The sequence below is a fragment of the Diplotaxodon limnothrissa genome, linkage group LG20 (genome assembly GCF_057381915.1).
Source record: "Diplotaxodon limnothrissa isolate DT_005_m linkage group LG20, D_limnothrissa_male_GT1.1, whole genome shotgun sequence".
In the NCBI taxonomy this organism is placed as follows: Eukaryota; Metazoa; Chordata; class Actinopteri; order Cichliformes; family Cichlidae; genus Diplotaxodon; species Diplotaxodon limnothrissa.
In genome coordinates this window covers 32,299,927-32,325,255 of record NC_140615.1, presented here as the reverse complement: position 1 = coordinate 32,325,255, position 25,329 = coordinate 32,299,927, and the positions used below count along the sequence as shown (strand labels likewise).

The 25,329-nt window shown below is 38.2% G+C and overlaps 2 protein-coding genes across 4 annotated transcripts; both read right to left on the bottom strand.

The window, feature by feature from the left end:
- Positions 1 to 346: 346 nt before the first annotated feature.
- LOC146611263 (6-phosphofructo-2-kinase/fructose-2,6-bisphosphatase-like) lies at positions 347 to 11,738 on the bottom strand. 3 transcript variants are annotated; one of them, XM_085344774.1, is made up of 14 exons: positions 10,069 to 11,738; positions 5,165 to 5,290; positions 4,980 to 5,076; positions 4,679 to 4,745; positions 4,483 to 4,557; positions 3,691 to 3,747; positions 3,455 to 3,576; positions 3,149 to 3,356; positions 2,817 to 2,963; positions 2,136 to 2,240; positions 1,054 to 1,183; positions 873 to 935; positions 713 to 777; positions 347 to 406 (listed from the first exon to the last, which is right to left on the bottom strand). In XM_085344774.1, the coding sequence occupies exons 1-14, from the start codon at positions 10,118 to 10,120 to the stop codon at positions 347 to 349; spliced, it is 1,374 nt and encodes a 457-aa protein (XP_085200900.1). In that variant the 5' UTR covers positions 10,121 to 11,738. The 3 variants fall into 3 exon arrangements, with proteins under 3 accessions (XP_085200900.1, XP_085200899.1, XP_085200901.1); XM_085344773.1 differs by lacking the exon at positions 10,069 to 11,738 and adding an exon at positions 6,412 to 10,060; XM_085344775.1 differs by lacking the exon at positions 10,069 to 11,738 and adding an exon at positions 5,876 to 6,401.
- Positions 10,781 to 21,983, bottom strand: LOC146611262 (UDP-glucuronosyltransferase 2B4-like). Its single transcript, XM_085345598.1, has 3 exons — positions 21,968 to 21,983; positions 18,621 to 19,406; positions 10,781 to 11,142 (listed from the first exon to the last, which is right to left on the bottom strand). Exons 1-3 carry the CDS (start codon positions 21,981 to 21,983, stop codon positions 10,781 to 10,783), a joined length of 1,164 nt encoding a protein of 387 aa, XP_085201724.1.
- Positions 21,984 to 25,329: the final 3,346 nt, after the last annotated feature.

Sequence of the window (25,329 nt, the reverse complement as noted above, 5' to 3'; positions counted from 1 at the left end):
ATTCTTGCCTTCAGCTCAAGACAAAGTGCATTATTACTGTCTATAAATCATTTGTAAACACTGTGTGCTTTCAGAAAAGAAAACCACATTAAGTCTGATGAGACAGAAATATTCCACAGACATCCTGAAAACAGAGCCAGCTGTAGGTTATTCCCTTTTCACTCACTCCTTGTGCTTCGGTGTTGATGCAGTCCCGTGTCTAGAATCACCTCTTCAGCTTCAAAGACCTCCTGTCTTCTATTTTCCCACATTCAGCTGTGACTGGAGTGCATCTCTAAAACTTAGTGAAGCTTATCAGTAGTAACAAATCCAGTTTCACATAACTCAGTTTTCCAGCAAACAGTGTTTATATGTGGTCAGGAACAGTCTGCAGAGCTTCCTCTGGGTTTCTGGTGATGTTGACATTCTGCAAAAATAAAAGCAACAAAAGAATCTTTCAAGACTAAAGTGGAAGTTACTGAAAAACAGAACGATGAATCAGATCTAACTTTAGTACGAGTAGTATGTAATATTACCATTTATGAATCCAACTTTACAATGTCAATAAGTTCAATGTAAGTGAAAAAGGGATAATTAAGCAAAGGCATCGTTTCTTCACAACTGCACACATATTTATTTAATCAGCACATACAAATGATACAACTTTACTGCCTACAGATGAATTATTGGCAAAGCTAAGTATTACAACAAATGTGCAGTTATGTAAACTCACCAGTGGCCTCTCTCTGTGTGTGTTGACAGCTTCAATATTGAGGAAAAATGACTCAACCTTACACCCTACAAATGAAGATGTAAGAAAAAGATTTACATAGAGTGAATGTGCGATACACTAAAGATGGGATATCATATATAATTAAGTTCTTACCACCTACCGTAGGCTATTGGTGTGAGTTTGAGCACAGTGTGAAGAGGGCATCTTAGATAAGGCAGCTCATCTTCAGAGACACAAATGTAAATATTAGAAGAAGTGTTTGTGGAATTAAAACAATATCACAAACTGTTGTATATTGTATCACATGTTTGTGCACAGTTTGGGACGTTTTTTTGTTCTACCTGCAGGTTTGTCAAGGAAATAGGCTAACAGGCAGCGCATCACAGCTTGGTGGCAAATGACCAAAACATTTTCCTGCCTCTCCAGCTCCATGATGACTGGCTCTAGACGATGGACTAGATCTTCATAGGACTGGACAAGAGACATAATTTCAAACATTTTTCCACAAGACCCAGACCCTAACCCAGGCTCATTTTATTCTGATTCTCTTAAGGTACATTTTTGGTAAAATGGTAAATGGTCTGTATTTGTACAGCGCTTTACTCAGTCCCTAAGGACCCCAAAGCGCTTTATACTACATTCACCCATTCACACACTGGCAATGGCAAGCTACATTGCAGCCACAGCCGCCCTGGGGCGCACTGACAGAGGTGAGGCTGCCGGACACTGGCATCACCGGGCCCTCTGACCATCACCAGTAGGCAAACATGGGGTTAGTATCTTGCCCAAGGATATTTGGAATGCAGCCCGGAGGCAGCCTGGGATCGAACCACCGACCTTTAGTGGCTGACCTGCTCTGCCACCTGAGCTACAGCCACCCCATTTTTCTGGAAATGGTAGGGACAACAAATTGTAGAGCTAAAAAAGAGGGGACCCAAATGAAGGAAACAGGAAGCAGGTAGACTAAGCCAAAGGCTAGCATCAATGCTGATCTGATTTAGAACAAAAAAGCAAGAGCAGGGAGAAAATCTGCTTAAAGACACTTAGTCTTTATTATTTTTAAATTTTTAAAGACTAAGTGACCTCCGACAGTGTTTGCAACATTTTGAAAGCTTGGAGCACACAACTCCTCAATTTGTTTCCTCTCTAAAGTTTTGTCAAAGCCACTCTAAAGCTTTATTTTTGAAAGACAAATATCAAAATAATTTAAATCTTTTTTAGCTCTACATTCCAAACTAAATACTCTCCCTGAATGATCAAGTCAGTGTGCAAACTGCTTCTGGTAAGCTGCTCACTGGCCAACAGAGGAAATTATTTGTACTAGAAAGATTCCAGGTGTCAGCAGTGTGTTTATTAAAATCACAGTTATGCTTCCTTGGTTGCATAAAATATATTTCTAAAACTCATTCAGAGCAGGGCTTACCTCACCCTTTGGGTACCGATAGCGATATTTGTCCTGGTCTCTTAGTGCAAATTCTTCTGGGAAATTCTCCTGAATTTCCTCATAAGTTAGTTCCTCACATACACCCTTAGTGAGAAAAATATAACACGAAAATCTTTTTTGCAAGTGTACCGTAGCATAAAAGCACAAAACCTCTAAGGTATTGAAATTTCAGTCTCTTGGAGATTTTAATCGCAGATTAAGATTAAAACAAAAATTATAACATCCACGCTAGCGACTTAGAAAAAGTGGTGATGTGAGCAAAAAGCAAAGTGTATAACTGTGCAATGGCAACATTTCCTTACTAGCACCAAGTACACAGTGAAGCTCATAGTGATGCCAGTAACCAAGATTGCAATTTATGTTTTGGACTGAAGATGGTGCTAGAGGATAAACAATGTTGCAGGTCATCTGTCAAGACACTTGATCAAATATTCATATACGTTACACTCAAAATTGCCTCTTCTGCAAACTTAAAACATTTGTGGATAATTTTATAATGTTTTTAATATACTTTGGTATATTACAGACTGAACCAAAGGGAAAAACATACTAACTGACTATGTAATCATATCAACTTGTCAAGCATTAGAAAAACAAAATAAATCATTTATTGGAATAATTGAATTAGTGTTGCTGAGGTATTATTGTTTTATAACTCACCGCATCTATCTCATTAAGAGCCTTCCACTGTTCATACTGGACTCCCAGGGCCTCTGCAGTCTGGACAGTCCTCTTCATGTGACTCGTCCACACCTTGAGGTCTATGATTTTCTGTCCTTTGATGAAGGTCGCCAGGGCACTAGCATACTAAGAGAAAGAGTATGATTTTAAGAAGCTAGTTGACCTTTTAGGAAATAGACTGGCATTTATACCACATTTTTGCAATTTTACTCACCAAATGAAATGCATAAGATTACAAACTACAGGTAACTAATTTTGCTTTTTCAGAAAATGTCAGTTCTTTATATGTTTTTATTTGTCAGCCAAATTACCTTTTGTCCTCTAGGGGATAAGCCCGTGTCTCCACCAATCCGACCTAACAGGTTGAGTTCGCTCTCTCCATGGCGGCTCAGGTAGATGGATCTTGGTGTGACGTGTATGTTCATGAGGTAGTACACTATTCTGCTCTGAATGTGGTCCTGGACCCGGTTCACAAGGTATCTACTGCCCACATCGAAGATCTTTATGTAGGAGAGTTTCCTGATCAAATTTATGGCAGTGAAGATAAAAAAAAAAGTTATGGAAGTATTTTTTATGCATTCTTATCATCACTGGAAGAAAGGTGTCATAGGTCGCACCTGTCTTTCTCATCATCTATAGGCATGTAGCTTGCCCTGTAACAGTCGATGCGCTGGGTGAAATCTTCCATGGCTTCATCTATGTCACGGTCTGCATAATCAGGGCTGCCGAATTTTACTTGCTGAAATGAAAAGAAGATTCAGGTTTAGATTAAAACATTTTTTAATTGCACAACAGCTTCTGTACATACTGAAGTCTACACACAAAAAGGTTATAGCACAGATGTGCTTCTCACCCTGATATTCTCTGCAATGATTTCTGGGTCATCACAGATGGATTCAACGAAGAACACCTGCATTCAAGAAGTCAGTTGAAAAAAGTATTTTTACATCATGAGTAAATACAGTATAGTTAGTGGTTAGCTTAAAGGAACCACATGGTAAGCGTTGATATAACTCTGTACAAAAATCACAGGTAATGACATTATTAAGTAGAAGGTCAATATGATTCTTTGGACTTGACAGTAAATACAACGCTACAATATCCAGATGCTCAGCTCCCAGAAACACAAAGTAACAGCTAGCCTGGCTTTTCTTTGAGGCATACACAAAAATATATATCCAAATAAATATTTAGGTTACTCTTAGCTTTTAAACTAAAGCAATATAGGATGTTTTTAGTTGTGCAGGATTGCCTCCATTGCTAGACTCAACCACTGCCACAGCTGAAAACAATTTACCTCACATTGACTATGGCTGTATATGCACTAATCACCTAAACAGGTAAAACAGTATTAAGCCATAAAACCGGTCTCTTTAATGTTTCTCTTTTTTTATTTCTTATTTTTTACTTTTTTTTTTATGTGAAGAAAAATAATTATAGGATAAAAATAGGTGGACTTTTGGGCTTGTAATACACGGGTAAAAATCCTGTATTGACCTTTAGCTTACCTAAGTTAACTGGTTGTGATGCATGTCTTTGATTCATGAATATATAGTGACAGAAAATTGATGTCATTTTATTTATTCTACTCTAAACAAGACCCCCCCCCACAAATAATTGCTTTAAATAGCCGTTTAACACTTACCTTGTAGCCCATTTCCATTGCAAAACTAACAATGATTGCCCTCCTTTCTCTTGTGGTGTTTGTAGCATCAAATACCTGCATGAGACAGGACACAGGTGTTATCATTTGGTAACAGTGACACGATTAGATAGATAGAGATAGATAGGGAAAGTTTTTTCAAAATTAGAAGGACAGTTTTAGTTGTCCTCTTACTCACGGCTACTTGCCCCAGTTCCTTTGTGAAGTACAAAGCAACATCTTTGAGTGCAGCTGCTGCACAGGCCCTGGGAGAGAAGTGACACTCGTATATGCAAAGAGACAAAAACTGCAAAAATATGAATGATTGATGAGTGTCGTGTGAAAATGAAGATAAATCAAATCTGTCACACCATGATTTTACAAAATTCTCTTCAGTTATTTACATACTGTTACAAATGCCAATATTAAAAATGGCCAGTCTGTTGTTTTAAATGAGTAAACAGGTGCACCTTTGAGTAGTTTATCTTTAGCGTACTTACTTGCGAATCTTCATGGCTTCCTCATTATCAGGTTTGAAGAATTCAAAGTTTTTATAGATCTTGACGGCCTCCCTGCGGTACTGGCCCACGTTAAACACTGATGGAGTCGATAAACAGAGAAAAATTAACTGTTTCTTTCTGACACTTATATGATTAGGACTCAAGAATTCATTTGGAAAACTGACTTTTTGTCGGAACCCCGATCCAGTTCAGGTAACGAGTGAGCTTCTTGGAAATGTATGTCTTCCCTCTGGCTGGCAATCCAACCATCACAATCATTGTGGGAGAGTTACAGAACTGAGGCACAGAGGCTGAGAACAAAGTAAACACACAAAAAACACAATGAATTCTTTCAGGTACACTTGGGACTTGTGAGCTGACTGGGTTATTCAGCATTAGAGCATCTGTTTTGTGTTCAGTGGGTCACATGCAATCTAGAACATGTTTTGTCTCTGGCTGCTGAGGTCGTTTTCATTAACAGAGAGAATAAGAGCTTCACAGTGCTGCTCAAATGTCAAGTTTACAGTTGGTGTAGTAAGTTGCATGGGTTTTGTCTGTGCACAAAACAACTGCCCAACTGACCAAAAAAAATAAAACGGACACAAAAGCAGAACAGAAATTAAATAAAACTCTTTAGGTAGTCACATCTTAGAAGCAACCAGAGAAGCACACTGCACCATACGGCTGACAGGACATAATGCCTTTAATCTCCAAGTATGTTAAAATGTCCCTGCATGTTGTTAAAGCTCAGCTCAGCTACTGCAAGAATTTCCAAATGTAACAATATTAATCTCCCTGGAAAAACCTAAATTGGTTTAGACTTTGTCACCTATTATTTATGAAGGAGCAGCAAGCAAAGGAAAACTTCATTAGGTGCCTTTATAAATGCATCTTACCTTACCAAGGAATGGTCCAGTAGTCTCAATACTACTGTGTCTCAAAGTTCAGTAATTTATAACGTAGACTGCTTTGTTGCTTGCCGGCTAGCTGTACCCCAACAGGTACCCGGATGGCCTGTGTATATGTCCATATGAGGACATGGAAAGAGTTAGCCTCCAGACTGTTCGATTATGAATGGAGTATGCAGCGTCAGCAAAATGCTCAAAGGACCATGCCAGACACTCAACTGAGAGCTAACTCAGACCTGGTTTGGTCTAGGCTGGCTGTAATCCCATCGCTGTGTCTATGTCTATGTCGCTCTCACACTGCTGTCTTTCTACGCGTCTCCCTTGAAAGGCCTGAGCTCAGTTCAAAATTAACAGGAGAGAAAGGTTAGAGTGTAAAACAGACTTGTGACTGCTGGACGTCTTGATGCTGATGAAAGCTTTTGCTGGAGCAAGAAATAAGTTGAAGCAGAGACAGAACAAACATCAGGGAAGATAATGTACTGTAATCTCATACTCAAAGTGAGACAGGCTTTTAATAAACTTACACCCTCTCCTGCGGTTCAAGTTGCCTCCACTCCATGGCACCCAGATCTTGAGCAGAGGTGTCTGTGTAAGATTTTTATGCTCTGTGGATATATTAATTGCCAAAGCCATGAGGCCTGTGAAGCAGGTCGAGGAGTTAACGACTGAGACGCACAGTCCTGTGATCTGTGTGCATATTTGTGCCTCACTGAACACTAACTACTGCAGGTCAGGTGACAGTTGCTAAGGAGAAGTAAGCTACTTGGTAGGCAGGAGGGGGAGGAACTGAGGCCATGCTGCTTCTCTGCCTCTCCATCTGTTTCATGATTTAAAAGGCTTGAGAGAAGCTGCCAACAGAAGGACCCCTCATGAGCTGAGCACTGCTGGTGCTGCTGCACAAGCTGTACAGAAAGTGCAGTGCCAGTATTCTCCTTCCTTACCACTAGATGGCAGTTTAGACCATCTGTTTAGTCGCTCATAATCAAAACGGTCAAAATTTCAAATAATTAAATAATTCCATATAAGCCAACAACAACGATTAGACAGCACTAACCACCACTGCTCTGCCTAATTTAGGCCACATAGTTCATATCAACAGTCATCAAACAGTTATTTATATTATGGCTGAAGAAATCACGATAGTAGACAACATTAGACAGATCGGATTACCCCTATGAGCAAGTATTTGGTAATGGTGGAAAGGCGGGACTCTTCAATAGTAAAGGGCTTCAGACAGAAGTGGGAGGGGCATCCTACCTTTACGCTTTCAAAGTTGAGGGGGAAGAGAAGATACAAAGAAGAGCTTTGAAGGACTACAAACAACAAAGGCAACACAATGAAGCAAAAATAATGTTTTAAAAGAAGTCAGCCACTTCCTGTCAAAGCCCAATTAAAGGTTGTGTAAGAACAGAATGAGTGTTCCTGTATGTGGTTGGAACAATCACTTTCTTGAGCAACGAATCATTCAAGCATTTAAACAGCAGCTAACTCAAAGGATAAATCAGTGTTGTGTCCACCAATAACAGAAAACAAAGCAATTTTAAATATGTATCATAAGGTATTTTTTCTAGCAGCATGTCACAAAACATAATTTAGCCCAATTTGTTGAGTTGAATCTCTGAAAAATGGCAAATATAACATAGTTTGATAGGCATTAAATAACAATGTGATTCTCACAGAGTTATTAGCTGAAAACCTGGATTATATCAGCATGGTGTGCAGTACGTTCTCAAAGAATTTCAGGAAACCTGAAAAGTGGAGGACAAAAAGAAGTGGCAGGCCTAAAAAAGTATCTACAAGACATAAGCAGCATCTCAAAGCCAGGTCTTTAAGAAATAGGAAAGAAAGACCTGAAAGGCCTGAGATAGGACCTGAGAGGTGCATATGATCAATCAGATGTACGGTTCCCTAAAGCCTCATCAGAAACGTTCGAAGGAAGAGCGGCTGTCAAGAAGCAATTTCTAAACAAGGTAAACAGGGACATTATTGTTAGTATGTATGGAGGAGGTCAGGAGAGCAGTACAGCAGTGAGTGCTTACAACCTTCTGTAAAACACAGTGAAGGCTCTGTGATGATCGGGTCTGCATTTCAGCTAGACTCTTTGAATTATGAACCCAGAAAAGTTACATTACATTACATGTAAAACCATCTAGAAAGCATCTGATTGGCAAGGGGTTTGTTTTCTTTTTAGAAATAGCAATAATCCCAAACACACTGCCAATGTATTAAAAGGTTATCTGTATAGAAAAACACACAATCGAACACTGTCAGTCTTGGACTGGCCTCCTTGGGCCCTGGGCCTTATTAATATTGAGATTGCATTATGAGATCATCTTAAAAGACAACAAAACCAAAGATCTTTGAATGTCTTCAAGAAGTCTAGAGAACTATTCCTAAAATCTCCTTAAAGAATAACAAGAAAGCTGCCTAAGAGAGCTCAGGCTGTGTTGGTAAGAATAAATGTGATCACATCAGATATTTTCAAGATCATTCAAATTATGCAAAGTCTGTTTTTGCTTTTTATGCTGTACTTTCATGTTTGTTTGCACATAATTTAATAAATAAAAATAAACTAACGCACCGATTTCCCATTTTCCTAGCAAACATATAAAGAAATGTGGGGTGGCTCATTTTTGAATTGTTCCCTGTGGCTTTCAGTTTCTCTTCTCAGTGCTAACAGTAGCTCCTGATGTGTGACGTTTCTCCAAATCTCATTTCAAGTGTCGAGAAAACCTGCAAGTTTTGAGCAGAGCACTTGAGCAAAACTTTGACTATCTGCACCACAGTTAAGTCTTTGTTTGATAAAGACACAATTTTTGTAGTTTTCCCTTGATACACCAAAGTGGAGTAATTTAATACACGCTTGAGATAGTCAGGTTTGGTTTGCAGTGTGCTTTGGATCATTATTCATTATTGCACTGTGATGGACTGTGCAATTAGTTTTGCCACATTTGGCTGAATCTGAACAGAGAGTATAGGCCTGTCCACCTCAGAATTCCTTCTACCTCTACTATCAGCACTCCCATCGACAATAAACATCAGTGACCCCAAGTTGTCTTTTGTGGTATTTCAAGCCTGTTGGTGTTGCTGAGCTGGTCAGTGCACCCTTTATAAGAATATATCAGCCATCCAGATTTTAAAACTCCTAAAGATTTTCCTATCACTTCTTTAGATTTACTTTTGTTTATCAGCCTTATTAGGTGTCATATTTGAAATTACAAGAAAAAGCTACAAAATACAAATCTGAAGCTTTAAATCAAGTTCAGATATTTTGTCAAATTCATCTGTCATGTAAAGTCAAAGGAACTGGTCTCACCTGCCTATGAAACCACTTGTCAATCAACTGCTAATCAATTTTGAGCCTCTGAAAAAAAGTCTACTTGACACAGTGTACTGTGAAAATCCTCCCTGCCATCATTAGCCACTCATGACATTTGCTTGTGACACTTGCACAAGTCCAAGTACTCAAACCTTAATGTCAACTACTCAAACTTCAGAGAACATCGTGACCCAGTTCTGGACCAGGTTTAAAGGGCAGCTAGCCTTGGGATAAGCTCAACAGAAGGAACATACTATTCTATTGGCTGTTTTTCTTGGTAGGAGAGGTACTTCCAAAAACAACGGCCATGCAGGATTGGAGTGCTTTATAATGTTTCTTTATATTTCGTCCAACTTAAAAGAAGTCATTTAACACGTGAGAAAATTACACCAAATAGTAAAAAAATTGAATATAATAATAATCTCTCCATGATCTCTGTGATAAGGCGCACTGATCACTTATTTGTTTGCTTGTTTTAGTTTCTGTTTTAGTTTCTTGTTTACCTGTTCAAGTGCATGAGCCTTTTATTATCTCATAACCTTACTTCACTTCTTTGTTGTTCATTCATGATCAATGTATTACCTATAAACAAGGCAACCAGTGATGGTATAGATCAAAAATAAAGCAAGCTGCACACGCAATTTCTCATTGTTTGTGGGCGATTTGTATTCTTATCTTCCTTTAAAGTGGAAGTTGATTCATTGATTCGTAGGAACACATTCAATTATTTACTCATATTTATGTTGCATTCAGTATGTCCATGTTGTTGAATCACATATTAATAGAGATTTTCTTGCAGTATTTTGTCTGGATATTGCTAAGACACATGCTCTCTTTAAAGGTAGTTAATCTGTGATCTCACCTGCGCTATCATGTCTTCGGAGCCTCGTATGTTCAAGCTGGGGAAGCTCCATTATGTGCAACACTCCAACAAAACAACCAACAGACCATCAGCACAATCAACAGACAGAATTATATGGTCAGTGGCAACAGGATTACTGCTCTTTTTAAAGAACCCGAACAGAGTGCCAAAGTATTTTCAGCTCACCCCCACTCCCACTCTTCAGAGTCCTCAACATGCTGACATATGATAGCAGCACACTGGGCTTGTCCTTTGCCGTTTGCCAGGGCCAGAGTTCACAACAAACATAATGAAAGGGGAAGCAGCACTCATAAGATGCATCATAATAAGTGCAAAGGTCTTTGAGATGGTAGTTGCTGTTTTGCAAATGAAGATATGGCAGCATTCATGTTAAATTGCTATCTCTTATCATGCACGTCTGATTTAAAGTACATCAGGGAGATCATTGTCATCGACTGTGTGATATATGTTCGGCCTCACTAGGCTTGTTGGGCCACTGGAAGCAGTGGGATAATGTGTTATTTATATAAAAGCCAGACTTAAACATGAGATAAGTCTTTAAAGCCTACCCAATATTATATTATCTAATTTTCTAGCCATCCATCAATACATTTTCTTCCACTTATACAGGGCAGGGTTGCGGGGGCAGCAGCATAGGAGCCCAGACATCCCTACAACCTCCTCTAGCTTGTCCAGGGGAAAACCAAGAAATTCACACGGCAGCCAAGAGATATAATCTCTCCGGCGTGTCCTGTGTCTCCCCCCGAAACACCACACAGGAGGTGCCCAGAATTCTTTCGAGGCAGTCCGAAAGACTTTTTCCATGTCCCAGTTGTGATCTCGGTAACAGGGGATTGGTCTCCCCATGGCTGCCACCCAATAAGCATTGCACCCAGCCCCTATGGCACCTTCTGTGGGTGTTGGACCTACAGGAGGGTGGGCCCATGTTTTTCTGGCTGTGCCTTGCCTGGCCACATGGACTAAGGCCTAGGCCTGGCTCCAGGGTGGGGTCCCGGTAGGGGTGAACAGTTTCCTCGATCTTCTTGTCACAGGGGTTTTTGAACTGTCTAGCAACTAGAAAAAGGGCGCAGAGTAAACACATAGAGACAGACAACCATACACACCTATGGTCCGTTTAAAATCACTAATTAACCTAATGCTGTGCATGTCTTTGGTTGGAGGGAAGAAGCCTGAGTACCCAGAGAAGCCACACAGACCCAGGGAAGTGGCTGATGGCCACTCCACTCCTAAATTAGTACCTGTTGTTAGCAAAACCCTGATATGTGCTGTCAGGTGTTCATGGAGAGCTGCTAGCATCTTCAGCCAGTAGGTGTGAGTTATGCCAGGTCCTTGTCCAGCTCTTCATACCAGAGACCCATTGCTTGTCTGCTTTTGTGTTGCTGAGTAGTTCTTCATGTAGGAGGTTGCTGTGGTCTGCTCTTAGGTCCATTTACATTTTAGGCCATATTATTTCCTTGATACAGACCTCCCCCTTGCCCCACCCCACACACACACACAAAAAAAAGAAAAACACTTTAAACTGTATTTCACACCTGAGAGCTTATGAACCCATGAGAAACAGCACATAGATGTTTGTGGCTTTGTCCACAAGCTTCTCCCAGTAACCCCATGTCACAGAGTGTGGTTTACAGGAAGTGTAACTGAAGTTTTCTCATATCTACTTTACATTTACAGAAAACAGCAAATTGTAAAAACACAAATGTAATCAGAATAATGTGAATAACATATTGTTGTGTTTAAACTGTCATTCTATCATGTCATTTATTATTAATTATTGTCAATTCCAGTTCAGTGTAAACTTCCTTTGCGGTGCCAACATTTATGTATTGTCACAATATTTATGTATGCCTGGATTTCCTCATCCTGATCAGACATCTAATGAGAAATTTACAGAAGACACACACTAATGGGCCTTCCCACGTACCAAGTTGTCATACTGGCTAAAGATGAGAGTTATGAGTAGAACTGGCACACCATGATAAATATCTTGGCAAAACCATTTACCATGTTAAAAAACTTTGCTTTTAGGTTGGCCGATTATATAATTCGGAGGTCTTTTGCCAACATGTTACTCAGCAGGATCCCAGCGGTCATGCATCCATGTTTCTGTCCACCTGTCAAACTTTCCTAGGGCCAGTCCTTGAATAATCACTCAGCACCTCCTGTTTTAAACTTTTGTATTTTGATAAAAGGATCATCTACCCATAAACCTTTGGTAATGTAGTAATGTAGTGTATTACTGTGGGTTCCATGTGTACATATTTCTACAGTATAACCACAGCAACGTCTCTGTGGGCTGTTTTATATTGTTTATAAAGTGCATTGCAGACCATGTTGCAGACTCATGTAAAGATTCATAGTGAAACTGATTCTCACCTCTAGCCGTGACTGTGAGCACGTATTCAAACCAAGGAAAATATATGTCAGAGCTGCTTGTGCAAAAGAACTGATGGCCTGATTGCAAGATGAGTCGATGTATAATTTTAAATGTCAGACTGAAGTTGTTCACTTTTTCTTACTTTGGTCTTTTTGATCAGTATATACAAAAGTAAATAAAAAAACATTCTGAAATTAACCAGAGCGATCAACAAATATGGAAAAACAACCCAGCGTCTGTGATGTAATCTCTAAAACGTCCATGTATTGGAGTCATTAAGATTGTGAGTGCATTGAACATGACCACTATGATGAGAAAATAAAGTGGACAGCAAAGAGCAGAGAGAGAGAGGGAAAGGGAGTGAGAGCAAGACAGAGACACAAACTTGACACTAGTAAACAGACAAAACTGACTACACACAGGTGACACTGGAGAAGACGCAAAGAGGAGAGACTAAGACTGATTGGACATGACCTTATTAATTGGTGGTCACATATTCTGTAGCATATACTGATAAACTGCATTTATCAAACAATTTTAGTTCCTAAATAATTTTTTTTTTTTTGCTTTGATTGGTTTTGCTTGTTTGTTTTTTTTAAAAAAACATTTTTTTCCCCCCTCGCCTGTCCCGTTTGGTTTTTACCATCAGAATTATTCTCTAAAGGCAAAGAAAGATGCCCAACTTTTTTTCACAGCTTCATATTTAGCCCACCATTTCAAATCAAGATATTAATCTATGTGAATTGATTATAGTTCAGTCAAGCTTCTGTGTAACTTACTTTGTGTCAGTAATGTCTGCTGTTGTATTCCAGGCCAAAGGTTTATAATATTGTTTACTATGGGTCAACCAGGACAAGTGATGGATGGAATTTTACTTTGGTCATCGAAATCCTAGACAGGGACGAGGACCAAAGTTAGAAAGTATTGCTATCAAGTAGGACAATATATTACTTAAAACGTATTTAATTTTGTAGGCTGTGGGACAGATTTACAACAAAATGCTGAGCTAGGGTGAAGGAGTGTTGTAGGCCTAATAACCAAATAATACAGTGTAAGCTCACATTTTATTCATGTGTTTCTCTCTGAAATGCAGATTAAAGAACTGCTGCTGACGAGAATAAATATATTTTTGATTTAAGGGATATATTTTCTGATGCCAGTCACTGGGCACTGTGCATGAGGTCCTGATGACTGATATGCAGGTGCAAAAGAAGATTTGTCTATAGGACAGCTGCATTATAATGGCACAGTGAACCACGCAGATCTACTCGGCCTGGGGGAGCTCCCCTCCACCTTTTTACAGGTCCCATGTCGTTAGGTTTTTACTACTGTCCACTCAGCACTTTACAGTCCATCCCTGATCATATTCGGAAGGGTATTTCCAGTCTCTTTTATAAACTACCTTTAAAAAAAAAAAAAAAAACGTCCTTAGCAGACCTTCCTTCTTCCAGTAGTTGCGTGAATACCTCATCCCACGTTACCACCTTCAACAAATCTCTCCCATTTCCTCCAGTTTTTATGAAATTGGTCCATTTTAAGGTAAAAAAAAAAGTAAGTTTTTCCATTCTATATATTTCCTCCATTATTCCTATCCAATCTTTCTTTGTTGGGGGCGCTTTCTCCAGGATGTTTATCAAGTATTTGTCCTTTAAGGAGGCTGCTGATGGGATATCGCCCCAGTACACAGTACAAAAATCCAAATTTAGTTTGAGACCAGTCACCAAGTAAATTGATTCGACCAATTCACTCCAGTATGACAGGATTATTGGGCATTTCCAAAATATATGGAAATGATCTGCCATGTTTTCCCCACAGTTTCTCCAGCAGTGTCCATCTGTCAGTTGACCTTTTTGTTTGTATTTTATTTTGGGTGTTATAAAAAACCTAATAAAATTTTTCCACGTGAATTCCCTCCAATAACCCGAGCTAGTAGTTTCCATCTGTGTCCTGCATATATTTAACCAACTGTCCTCTGATGTGTTGATTTTAGCCTCCGTTTCCCATTTAATTTTGATATAATTGGTTGATTGATCCTTAAGTGATTGTAAGTTCTGATAAAGTTTAGCAATCAATTTGTTTTTAATCTGACCTTTATAAGCTTCTTTTATAACGGGGACTAGGCCTTCATTACGTTCTTCTATAGTTTTTATATTACTATTGAAATAGGACATAACTTGGAGATATCTGACAAAATCTTGGTTTTCCAAACCATAGGTGTCTCTTAATTTTTCAAAACTTTGTAATCCTTCTTTTCCTAACAATGAGCAAAATGGTCCGATCCCCCTTGTTAACCAAGTTGTATAACGTCTATCTATTTGTGCAGGGATAAATTCCTTATCATGTGTGACCCACCTGAGTTGTTTGAGACCAGCTCCTAATTTAAGACTTTCACATTCATCAAACCATATCTTTAAAGGAGTTTTAGTCCATTCATTTAGATTATTTTTCTGTTCCAAATATAATTTTTTATCTCCTAACATTGTCTGTAGTGGTAATTTTAACTGTGTCACATCTAAATATTTCCATTTTGCTTCATACGTTGGATCACACCAATAAATTAAATATCTTAATTGTGTTTGCTTTAAAATAACTTTCTAAGTTTGGGAGGGAATGTCCACCTCTTTCCTTAGGTAGTTGCAATGTTATATATCTAACTCTTGGTTTGCGGCCTTTCCATATAAATCCCGAAATCATTCTGTTCCATAACGCAAATTGTTTGGCTGGTATGTGTACCGGTATAGATTGAAAAAGGAAAAGCAGTGGTGGAAGTATATTCCTTTTGATCAGGTCAATCCTATTGTACAGATCAAGTGGCAGTAGGTTCCACCTTTGAATGTTTTCTTTCAATTCCCTTATAATTGGTGAATAGTTTATTTCATAGATTTCTGTCAGTGTTTTAGGAATCTTAATACCTAGATATTTAATTATTTTATTATTCCAATTAAATTTAGACATACTTTTGATCTTTGTTGTGGGTACGTAATTGTATGTGATCACCTGTGTTTTTTGTATGTTTATTTTATATCCAGAAAGTTCTCCAAACATTTCCATCTTTAACCATAACTTAGGTAAGCTTCTTTCTGGGTCTGTGAGGGTCAGCAAAACATCATCTGCGTATAATCCCATTTTGTATTCCGTATTCCGTATCCATATCCCTTTAATTTGTTCATCCTCTCTAATAGCTTGCGCCAGTGGTTCAATAAATAAAGCAAACAGGGCTGGGCTAAGCGGACATCCCTGCCGACATCCCCTCTGCAAGTCCACTACTCCAGTTAAGCTCCCATTTATTTTTATTCTTGCTGAAGGTAAATAATATAAATTTTTAATCAGTTGAATAAAAGGGTCTCCGAAACCAAACCGCTCGATAACCAAAAATAAATAATCCCACTGGACGGAGTCAAACGCCTTTTCTGCATCAAGGCTTAATGCAATTGATTCCGTTTGGGATTTATTCATATAATCCATTAAATGTAAGGCACGTCTTATACTGTCCTGTATCTGTCTGTTTTTGAGAAATCCTGTCTGATCTTCGTCAATAATTTCTGGTATAGTATTTTAAAGTCTTTCTGCTATTATTGAGGTGAATAATCTATAATCCATATTCAGAATTGAAATTGGTCGATATGAACTGCATTCCCTTTTGTCCTTGCCCACCTTTGGAATTACTGAAATGATTGCCTGTCTCCAGGATGCTGGTGACTCCCCTCCCTCCAACACATAGTTAAAACATTTTAATAATAGCGGTGATAATAACTCTCTAAAGGTTTTATAATATTCTGATGTAAATCCGTCCATACCCGGCATCTTATTTGTTTTTGTTTTCGCAATGGCTTTATCCAGTTCTTGTTTAGTAATTTGTTGCATTAGTCTTTTGTTTTGTTCCCGTCCAATATTAGGTAAATCCAGAGAGTGCAAAAATTTCTGAATGTTTAGAGGGTCAGCCTTTTGTGTCTCTGAATATAAGTTTTTATAATAGTTTTCAAATGAGTTTTGTATTTCTTTAGCAGTGTAACACATTTTTTGTGTCTCATCATCTTTTATACTGTAAATTCCTCTTTCTTCTTGTTGTTTTTTAATTCTCCAGGCTAATAGTTTCTTTGCCCTAGGGCCGTAATCATAATACTTTTGCTTAACAAATCTGGCTTTTAGTTCTTCTTGTCTGTCATATATATCATTTAATTTACGTTTTGTTAAATTTATCTCTTCCAATGTTTGAGAGTCTTCAACAGTGGCATGTTTAGTCTCTAAATTCTTTAATGTAAGTAGTAACTCATTAATTTGCCTTTGATTCTCTTTCTTTTTGTACGAGGACCACACTTTTTCTTCTTTTTTTTGGGAGGGGGGGGGGGGGGGGGGGGGTGTTTGGTTTTTGTTTGTTCGTTTGTGAAATAAAAAGTTCTTTATTTTTCAGTAATGATGGGAACAAACGTTAGTATACAAACCTAGCTTTTTGTGTTTGCATCTTCATGTGACATTATCACGGTGTGGTTTATAAATACGTTTTCTGTGATTTTCATTTAAAAATGAAATAAAGGGTTGAATGGAAAAAAAAAGGACAGCTGCATTATATTAAATAAAATATTCCAATGTATAAACCTGAAATCTGTGTGTAACAGTTGATTTTTTTTTTTTTTGCAGCACTAGAAACAACTATCACAGGCATATCAGGCATAAGACATCCCATCTCTGTCATTAAGTTTTGTGCAATTTGCTTCAAACCTTGTTAAATTATGTTTATGCATTAATTTAAAGACATTCTGCTGAAAGGAGAACTCCTACAAAGGCATATGCCTTAAAGCCAGCTGCAAAAATCCCCCTGTCCAATGCTTTAAATCATAAAAGTGACTGTTAGTAAGCCCCTTTACTTTGCAATGGTATTTTGTTCTTCTTTACATAATTTGTGTTTTTGATTTAAGGGATTTTTTTTTTGATGTAAGTCACTGGGCACTGCGCATGAGGTCCTGAGGTTCTTTAAAATGCCACCCTTCGTCATGGTATTTTGTTCTTGTTACAAACAAGAGGGTAAGAACATTTGTGGTGAAGTTAGATGCACATTTTGTTCTTTATCTTTACCACATCGCCGCTTCAAAATGTCAGGCATCTACTATCACATTGTTGAAGAGACTAGTGAAAACACTTTTGATTCTTTGCACACTGCTCTTTTGTTTTCCTAGGTCTGTCACAATTTCCATACCCACTTTTCTTTGCTAGTTTTGAAATTTTCTTTGTGGTTAGGAGAAGGAGACAGGACACACTTTTCAAGCATATCTCATTTCTTGTTATCTTCCTTTGTTGAAAACCCAGTCAGTTTGCTGTGTTTAGTTAGTCCTGTCACCTCTCTCTCTCACTTCTTTTTGATGATTTAATTTTGTTTTGCTCCTGTGAATTTTCCCCCATTCTACCTTGGTCATATGGTATACCTTGGTATATTTGGTATATTTTCTGGCTCCCTGTGTTATGTTCACTTGACTGTTTTTTCTTCTTCTGATCTCTTGTGATTTTGGACATTTGTTATCTTTTGGACTTTTTTTAGCCATTAGTGCGTTATTACAGCTTTGTTTTGGTAGATTTTGTACCTCTTGTGTACTGTACTTCAGGTCCATAACATCTGCTAAAGACTTCAAGATGGACACAGACGTCCAAAAAAAACGACAGAAAACTCAACTGAGAACTGCAAGTTATGCCAAATGTCATTGCGCAAATGATCTGAAAAAGCCACACTATGCAGTTGACTGATAAACAAATAGTGTATTCACACCCCCCAAATTGCTCATCAAAATCAGGTTCTCTTTTCTTACACGTAGTAAATGGCAGCATGACTTTCTTTATCCCCCATCTGGATTACTAAGTGCTTCTCTTTTCCAATAGTCAGCTGACCTGCAGTAGTATTTGGGGAAACATCAGCATGCTATAAACTTACTTGTGGTTTGGACAATTGTTATCTTTTGGACTTTGTATTTTTGGACTTCAGCGAGCTATTACAACTTGATTTTAGTAGATTGTGTGCCTCCTGTGTACTGCATTGGCCCACAATGTCTCAAAATTCCACAAAACACTGATTACTCATATGTGTCTCCCACTCACATATGTTTACAGAAAATAAATTCTTGGAGATACACAACACAAGATACAAAAGATATATGGAAGTGAAAACCACAAATTTTGAAGGCCTTTGAAGGCTTACCTTGGAAGCCGCCGATATAGATGACATTGGGCATGGTGGGACGAGGGAACTCAAATGTAAAGTCAACCCGCATGAGCCACAGGTCAGCCTTTTGGGTTAGAGACATGAGGCTAACATTATTTCCAAAATAACGATCACACAAGGCCTGATATGGTTGTCTGGAGACATAGTAGTCCCTGTAAAAAACCATGATGTAATGGATCATATTTCTGATTCTTTGAAAAAAATCTATTTTGTCAGAGTTATGGGAAAAGCATATAGGGATGTAGGACACTGAAGAAGTAGCGACGGCAAGGTGTGCCTCTCCACTAAAAAGCCAGCGCACATTGAAAACCAAAGGCAGCTGGAGGTGATGTGCTAACAGCACACCACCTGGAAATGTAGGATCGGTCAGAAAAAGATCATATCCAGTTTTGTTTAGGTCCCCAATCAGTGTCTTATTCTCAAAGATGGTGGAAGTAAATTTTGCCACAACTTCCTGGTTTTGTAGCAAAAGGGTAAACATATTCCAGAGTGAGCCGGCATTCTTATTAATTTCCACTGACCTCTTCAAAAAAGAGCTCATGAAGTCTTGACTCTCAACGGGCTGAGATTCTTCCTGGATGATCGTGATGGAGGTGTAATAAGGTGAGAATTCAGAAATATACCAGCTGGTGGATGAACGTAGCACCGTGATTTGATGACCTTGAGAGTGAAGAGCCTTCACAAGGACTTTCATGTTAAGCCAGTGGCTTTCATCTACTGGAAACACTAGCACTTTTGCACCATCACATGGGAAAGTCAGAGTTAAATAAATAAATAAAATTCAGTTGAATCAAATTGAGCACATGATATCTACTATAGACTTCTTCTAAAATTGTAATAGTTAACCTTATCAAACACCTGCCCATTTACACAATAACTGAAGCATGGCATTTATTTTAATTATTTACATTTGTTTGTGGTCACCTTACAAATGTTCCTAGGGTCATTCCTTCTACAATTTATCAGAACATTCAACGGCCAAATAGCTGTCACCACCAGTTACGGGATCAGAAACATGTCATTTTACCAATATTTTGATAATAGGCTCATCTACCAGTTATTTCTTGTGTCAAATGCTGTGAAATGGATAAAGAAAAAATTACGGTCTATTTCCCTGTTTCCAGTATTTGTTCTATTTTTAATTTAAATATTATTTTTTTATTTACCATGGAGGTAAACTTCTGCATGACCTCTATGCAAGAAGCAAATGATGTTTGTGGCTCAAGAAGCAAGGGACGATCATGGCTCAGGAGTTGGTAGTTCTTCTTGTAACCGGGAGGTTGCCGGTTCTCGGCCGTTGTGTCCTTGGGCAAGACACTTCACCTGTTGCCTACTGGTGATGGTCAGAGGGCCCGGTGGCGCCAGTGTCCGGCAGCCTCGCCTCTGTCAGTGCGCCCCAGGGCAGCTGTGGCTACAATGTAGCTTGCCATCACCAGTGTGTGAATGTGTGTGTGAATGGGTGAATGTAGTGTGAAGCGCTTTGGGGTCCTTAGGGACTAAGTAAAGCGCTATACAAGTACAGGCCATTTTATCATGTTCTTCTTTTGCTTTTTGATCTAGGACTTTTATTGCATCATTGTTCAGGAGTTGTGTTCCTATAGGTTGAAGCAAATCCTCCTTTTTCCACATCTTCCAGATGTAATCTTTTCTCCAAAGTCCTTGAACTCTCTCATATTGATAGGAGGTGCTGGTTCTTTTCCTTAAGTGGTACAGAGATGTCGGTTGTCATTATAATTTCTTTTTTAAAAATCTTCCACTCTTCTGGTTTGAATTCTCAGAATTTACTCTTATTTTATTTTGTCTTAATTTTGAATTCGTCCTACTCAAATTATGTCGTTGTTTTCGTATTTATTTCCTGTTTTTAATTTGTCGTTACTTGTTTCAGCCTCAACTGTTATTTTGTTATTATTATCATTTTCAATTTCTTTCTCTAAATACTTCTCTTATTATTATTATTATTTTGGAAATTATCAGTATTTGTTTATACTTTATTATTACTCCGGTCTTTTTGTTAATCAATTAATGACTTAAAAAAAATCCTATCCTCAAATGAATGTCAGTGCGCCCCAGGGTGGCTGTGGCTACAGTGCAGCTTGCCATCACCAATGGTTTGAATGTGTGTGTGAATGGGTGGATGACTGAATATGTAAAGCGCTTTGGGATCCTTAGGAACTAGTAAGGCGTTATACAAATACAGGCCATTTACCATTTTACCATTTTACCATGAATGAGGTGAAACGTCTTTAAGTAGCTTAAAGAAGTCCAGACGCTTCTCTTTCCAAGCTCCTTAGACTGTGATGACCTGGATAACTGAGTAACTTCACAGACATATCTTCAAATAGTTTTTCTTAAAATTGTGTTTAATTAATTTATTTAGTGTTCTTGTTCTATTTTATTTATTCATTTTATTATTATTTTCAGTTCCACCTGCGCCCACCAGGGACTGGGGAGTGACCTGCAGTATCACCCTCCCACTGGATTGAGCCAGATAGCACATGAGCTCAGTCCTCCGACGAGTTGGCACTATTTTTTCTTTTAGCTGTAATACCCTCTTTGGATACAGGGTGTCGCACTCTGATGAATAGACCCATGCTTCCTACTTCTTCACTTTCCCTTAGCGTTCTACCACTTCCAGTTTTATTGGTTGTGCAACATAAGGAAGAAAATTAGAAAGAAAAACAAAGAACTACTACAGTGAAAGACGTACATTTACCCCAATTTGCTGTTTTTATAAGAAGTACAATATCCCAAAAAGCTTTAAAATACGTTATACCATAGAATTTTCATGATGTTGCTTTCATTATCCTCTTCGATTAAGATACTTTAAATACAGTGAGTACTTCCTATTTTTACTGTCCTCAATTTTTTTTACCAATTCACTACCTCGACTGGACTTTGATACCAATGTGGAGGTAAAATGAAAAATAAAATTGTTGTATAACAATTAAGGCCTCAACTGGACTTTGGTTAAGAGAAAATTGCTTGACACTGAGACTGGGGGAGACACACACATGGAAACAAGACAGACTGAAGAGACAGAGAAAACGAGGGACACAGAGGGGGCGAGAGACACAATGGGCAATGAAAGGGAACAGAGTAGATGAACATGAACCTAAGAACTAGAAATATAAATGATTCAACTATAGGAAGAGCAAACTCATGTCACTGAGTTTGCTCTTCACTCAAACATGAATGACACTAAATCAAAGAATATCAATTAAACCACAAAATACATAAATACTGGGTCACAGTCCCAGGACCATGACATCAGTATGCTATTACAACATGCGTACCTCCCTTATACTGCATTGTTCCATAAGATCTCAAAATTCCACACAGCACTGAATGAGAACAGTGAGAATTCAGAAATGTGATTTGATGACATTGAGAATGAACAGCCTCCACAAGGATTTTCATGTTAAGCCAGTGGCTTCCATCTACTGGAAATACTAGCACTTTTCCACCATCACATGACAAAGTCATAACTAAAAACGACAGTAAGAAAGTCCAGGCTGGATATGGCTCCATCTCTGCAAAACAGACAAATTATTGAATCAACAAATATTTTCAATTCAAATTATACAGTCCACCATTTTCAGATGTTCAAAACTCACAGTTTAACAAGATTAACCTGAACTAGAATGATGCATAACTCTAATCACATTCAGTCCGTGTGACCACCTGCCCAAGCCAAAGAAAATTTATATATCTGAGCTGCTTGTGCAACAGAACTGAGGACCTGCTGGTTGAACGATGAGTAAATGTATAACTATACATGTCTGACTAAACCTTTTCAGTCTGTTCAGTCTTTGCTCCCTTTACCCATGTAAATAAAAAATCTTCCAAAGATTACTATAGCTTTCGGTAAATGCCAAAAACAGCAGCTGTGACAGTATAGCTAAACAAGTATGCATTGCATTTTTTATATTGGGAGTGATTTGAAAACAACCACTACCACGAGAACGTATAGAAACAGAAACTTACGAGTAGTGTAGCACCTTTGCTTGCTCGTGTCATGTTCTTAATTCTTGCTTCTCAATTAATTAGCTATCTTAACTATTTGAACACTGAGATTGTCAGACATTCAGTTCAAACTGCCTCACCACTGGAAACCCAAGTCCCTGGCAAGACCTTACTATTTACCATCATTGAGCATATAGTGTGAAAGTTAAAAAATGGAGTTGATTGATCCTAATCTCACAGATTTCATAACTAAAAAAATCCATTTTGAACATTGGAACAGTTACAGTAACATTAAAATGCTATCCACCGCAGTTTTTGAGTTTCTTGTTCAAATTTTCTAGTCCTTAGTTTAAAATTGTTTTGTTTAGGTGTGCGTCTATCCTTTGCATTTGTTAGTTACTTCTTGATTTTTTTTGTGTGCTATTTGTATTTAGTTTCACTTCCCCATGCGTCATTACGTTGGTTATTTGCACTTGTGTGCAAATAATCCCGTAAGTAGAGATATTTATACACACAGCGCTACTTAGCAGAAGTAGCGCTGTGTGTATATATAGCTTCACTTTTCTTCTTGTTCCTTGTAAGAATACTTCATACTTCATACTCTGATAGATGCATTAGAAAGCAACTTGGGATTAGCATCTTGCCCAAAGATATTTGGCATGTAGTTCAATCACTAGAGTGTTGCAAAAACTGGCACTTTGACACCTAAAATCTCTGGAGTCTCTGGAGATGTAACAATAGAGGTAACATATGCAGATAAATGTTTTTTTACTTAAAGCACAGAGTACTATTTGATATGAATATAGGGAAAGTGCAAAGCAGGGTAAAAATAGAGCTGTCATGCAGCAACACATTGACTTCCTTTTTAACTACATGGAAAATTTTACTCCTTTTGAAATAATGAGTCACTACTAATTACGAGTCTTCAGTGTTCCTTAAATGTCATTGTTACACTTACTATTTTGACAAAGTTTAAGATATGCCAGGTCTCTCTTGGAAATGAGATTTTTAATCTCAATGAGATTTTTACCTGGATAAATAAAGGATTAATATAAAAAAAAATATATTTTCTACTTTATTGTTTAGAATAAATTCAAATACACAAAATCTAGTTTCTTCATGTTCATACTCTTCATATTAGTTGTTGTAGTTTAAAAAACAAACACCCCCCCCCCCCCCCCCCCCCCCCCCCCCCCAGAAAGGTTTACTAAGGATGCAGCTTGGCTGTGGAAAGATCACTTCAAGGATCTTCTTCTAGCATGAGCACAGACTGAGAACAAAGATCTAGTCCAACTCTCGAGCATATTTCGAGGTGTGTGGGATAAGGCTAAGGCTGGCCTTTGTAACTGATTCTGTTCATAGTATTTTATTATCAGTTCAATACAATTTAAATTTTTATAGAACCAAACGACAGCAACACTTACCTCAGACAAACCACCACAAACCAAAGACCCTTCAGTAAGAGAGAATAATTAGAATTTCTAAGCTAACTGAGTGACAGAGGGTGATGGGTTTGGTGGTTTCTTATCTCTGCATTTTGAATATAATATAGTTTAATTTCGAACTCCAGCTGACACTGGAGTGGTTTACAGAGGAGTTGGGGTGGCTGTATTTGAGCAGGTAGAGCATCTGTTAATGGGGAGGTTGGTGGTTCATTCCCTGGCTCCTCCAGTCTACTTGTCAAATGTCCTTGGGCAAGATACTAACCCCAAGTTACTCTCTGATGCATCCATCAGAGTGTGAATGGCTGTGAATAGTGTGAACAAGGCAAGCTGGCCCTCCCTCTGGTTTCACTGATCATGTTAATACACACATGCAGATATTTTTAGAAATGTAGTGTTTATTAAAAACACCAGGCACTTAAATCTCTCTTAGAAACGTAGACTATGGTCCTACCTACATTTTGGTATTCTGCAAACCTCAGGTGGGTTTGTTTGCATTTGGCTATAAATATTCATATTTTCTGTGTTTGTATTTTCTCCTTGTGCTTTGTCTGTCAATGTCATGTCATTTTTCTGCTGTGAAGAAAGCTGAGACTTCCTCGAGTCTTGGCTAATTTGATAGCCAAGCTTTAAATGTTTTAGAAATACCTTAAGAAGCGTGTGACAATCAATTTCTCTACATAAAATTACAGCACATTTCGATGTTCAGATTTAAATATCTGCTGGGCTCACAGCTCTGTGTACTTTAGAAATGATCACATTATTTTTAACTGTCGTTTCCGTTACTACCGCACCCAATTGCAAAGTATACACAGGATGTAACAAAATCATTATCTAGATCTGCTGTAAGATGCGGTGGATTAGATGTCTGCTAGAAATAAAAAACTGCGCACACAGAAACTGTTGATCCCCCCGGCTTGATAACCTAAGTCTCTCTCTACTTGTCTAAACCACAAGAACCGATACACAGACATAAGAAAGCAGCAGAGTTTCTCATAAACATTGTTATATTTGAATATTAAGAAGAGGTGTCCAAGAGAGCAATCAAGTTTCCCGCTGTTGTTGCTTCTGTTCTCCTCTTATTTTACCTAGCCTGTCAGCTGAGATAGTATAGAATGAACTTCAAATCATATGAGGTGAAATCCCATTTAATGAGTTTCTTACAGCAACGACAAATCAAATTAAATGAATCCATCCATCCATCCATTCGCTTCCGCTTATCCTTTTCAGGGTCGCGGGGGGCGCTGGAG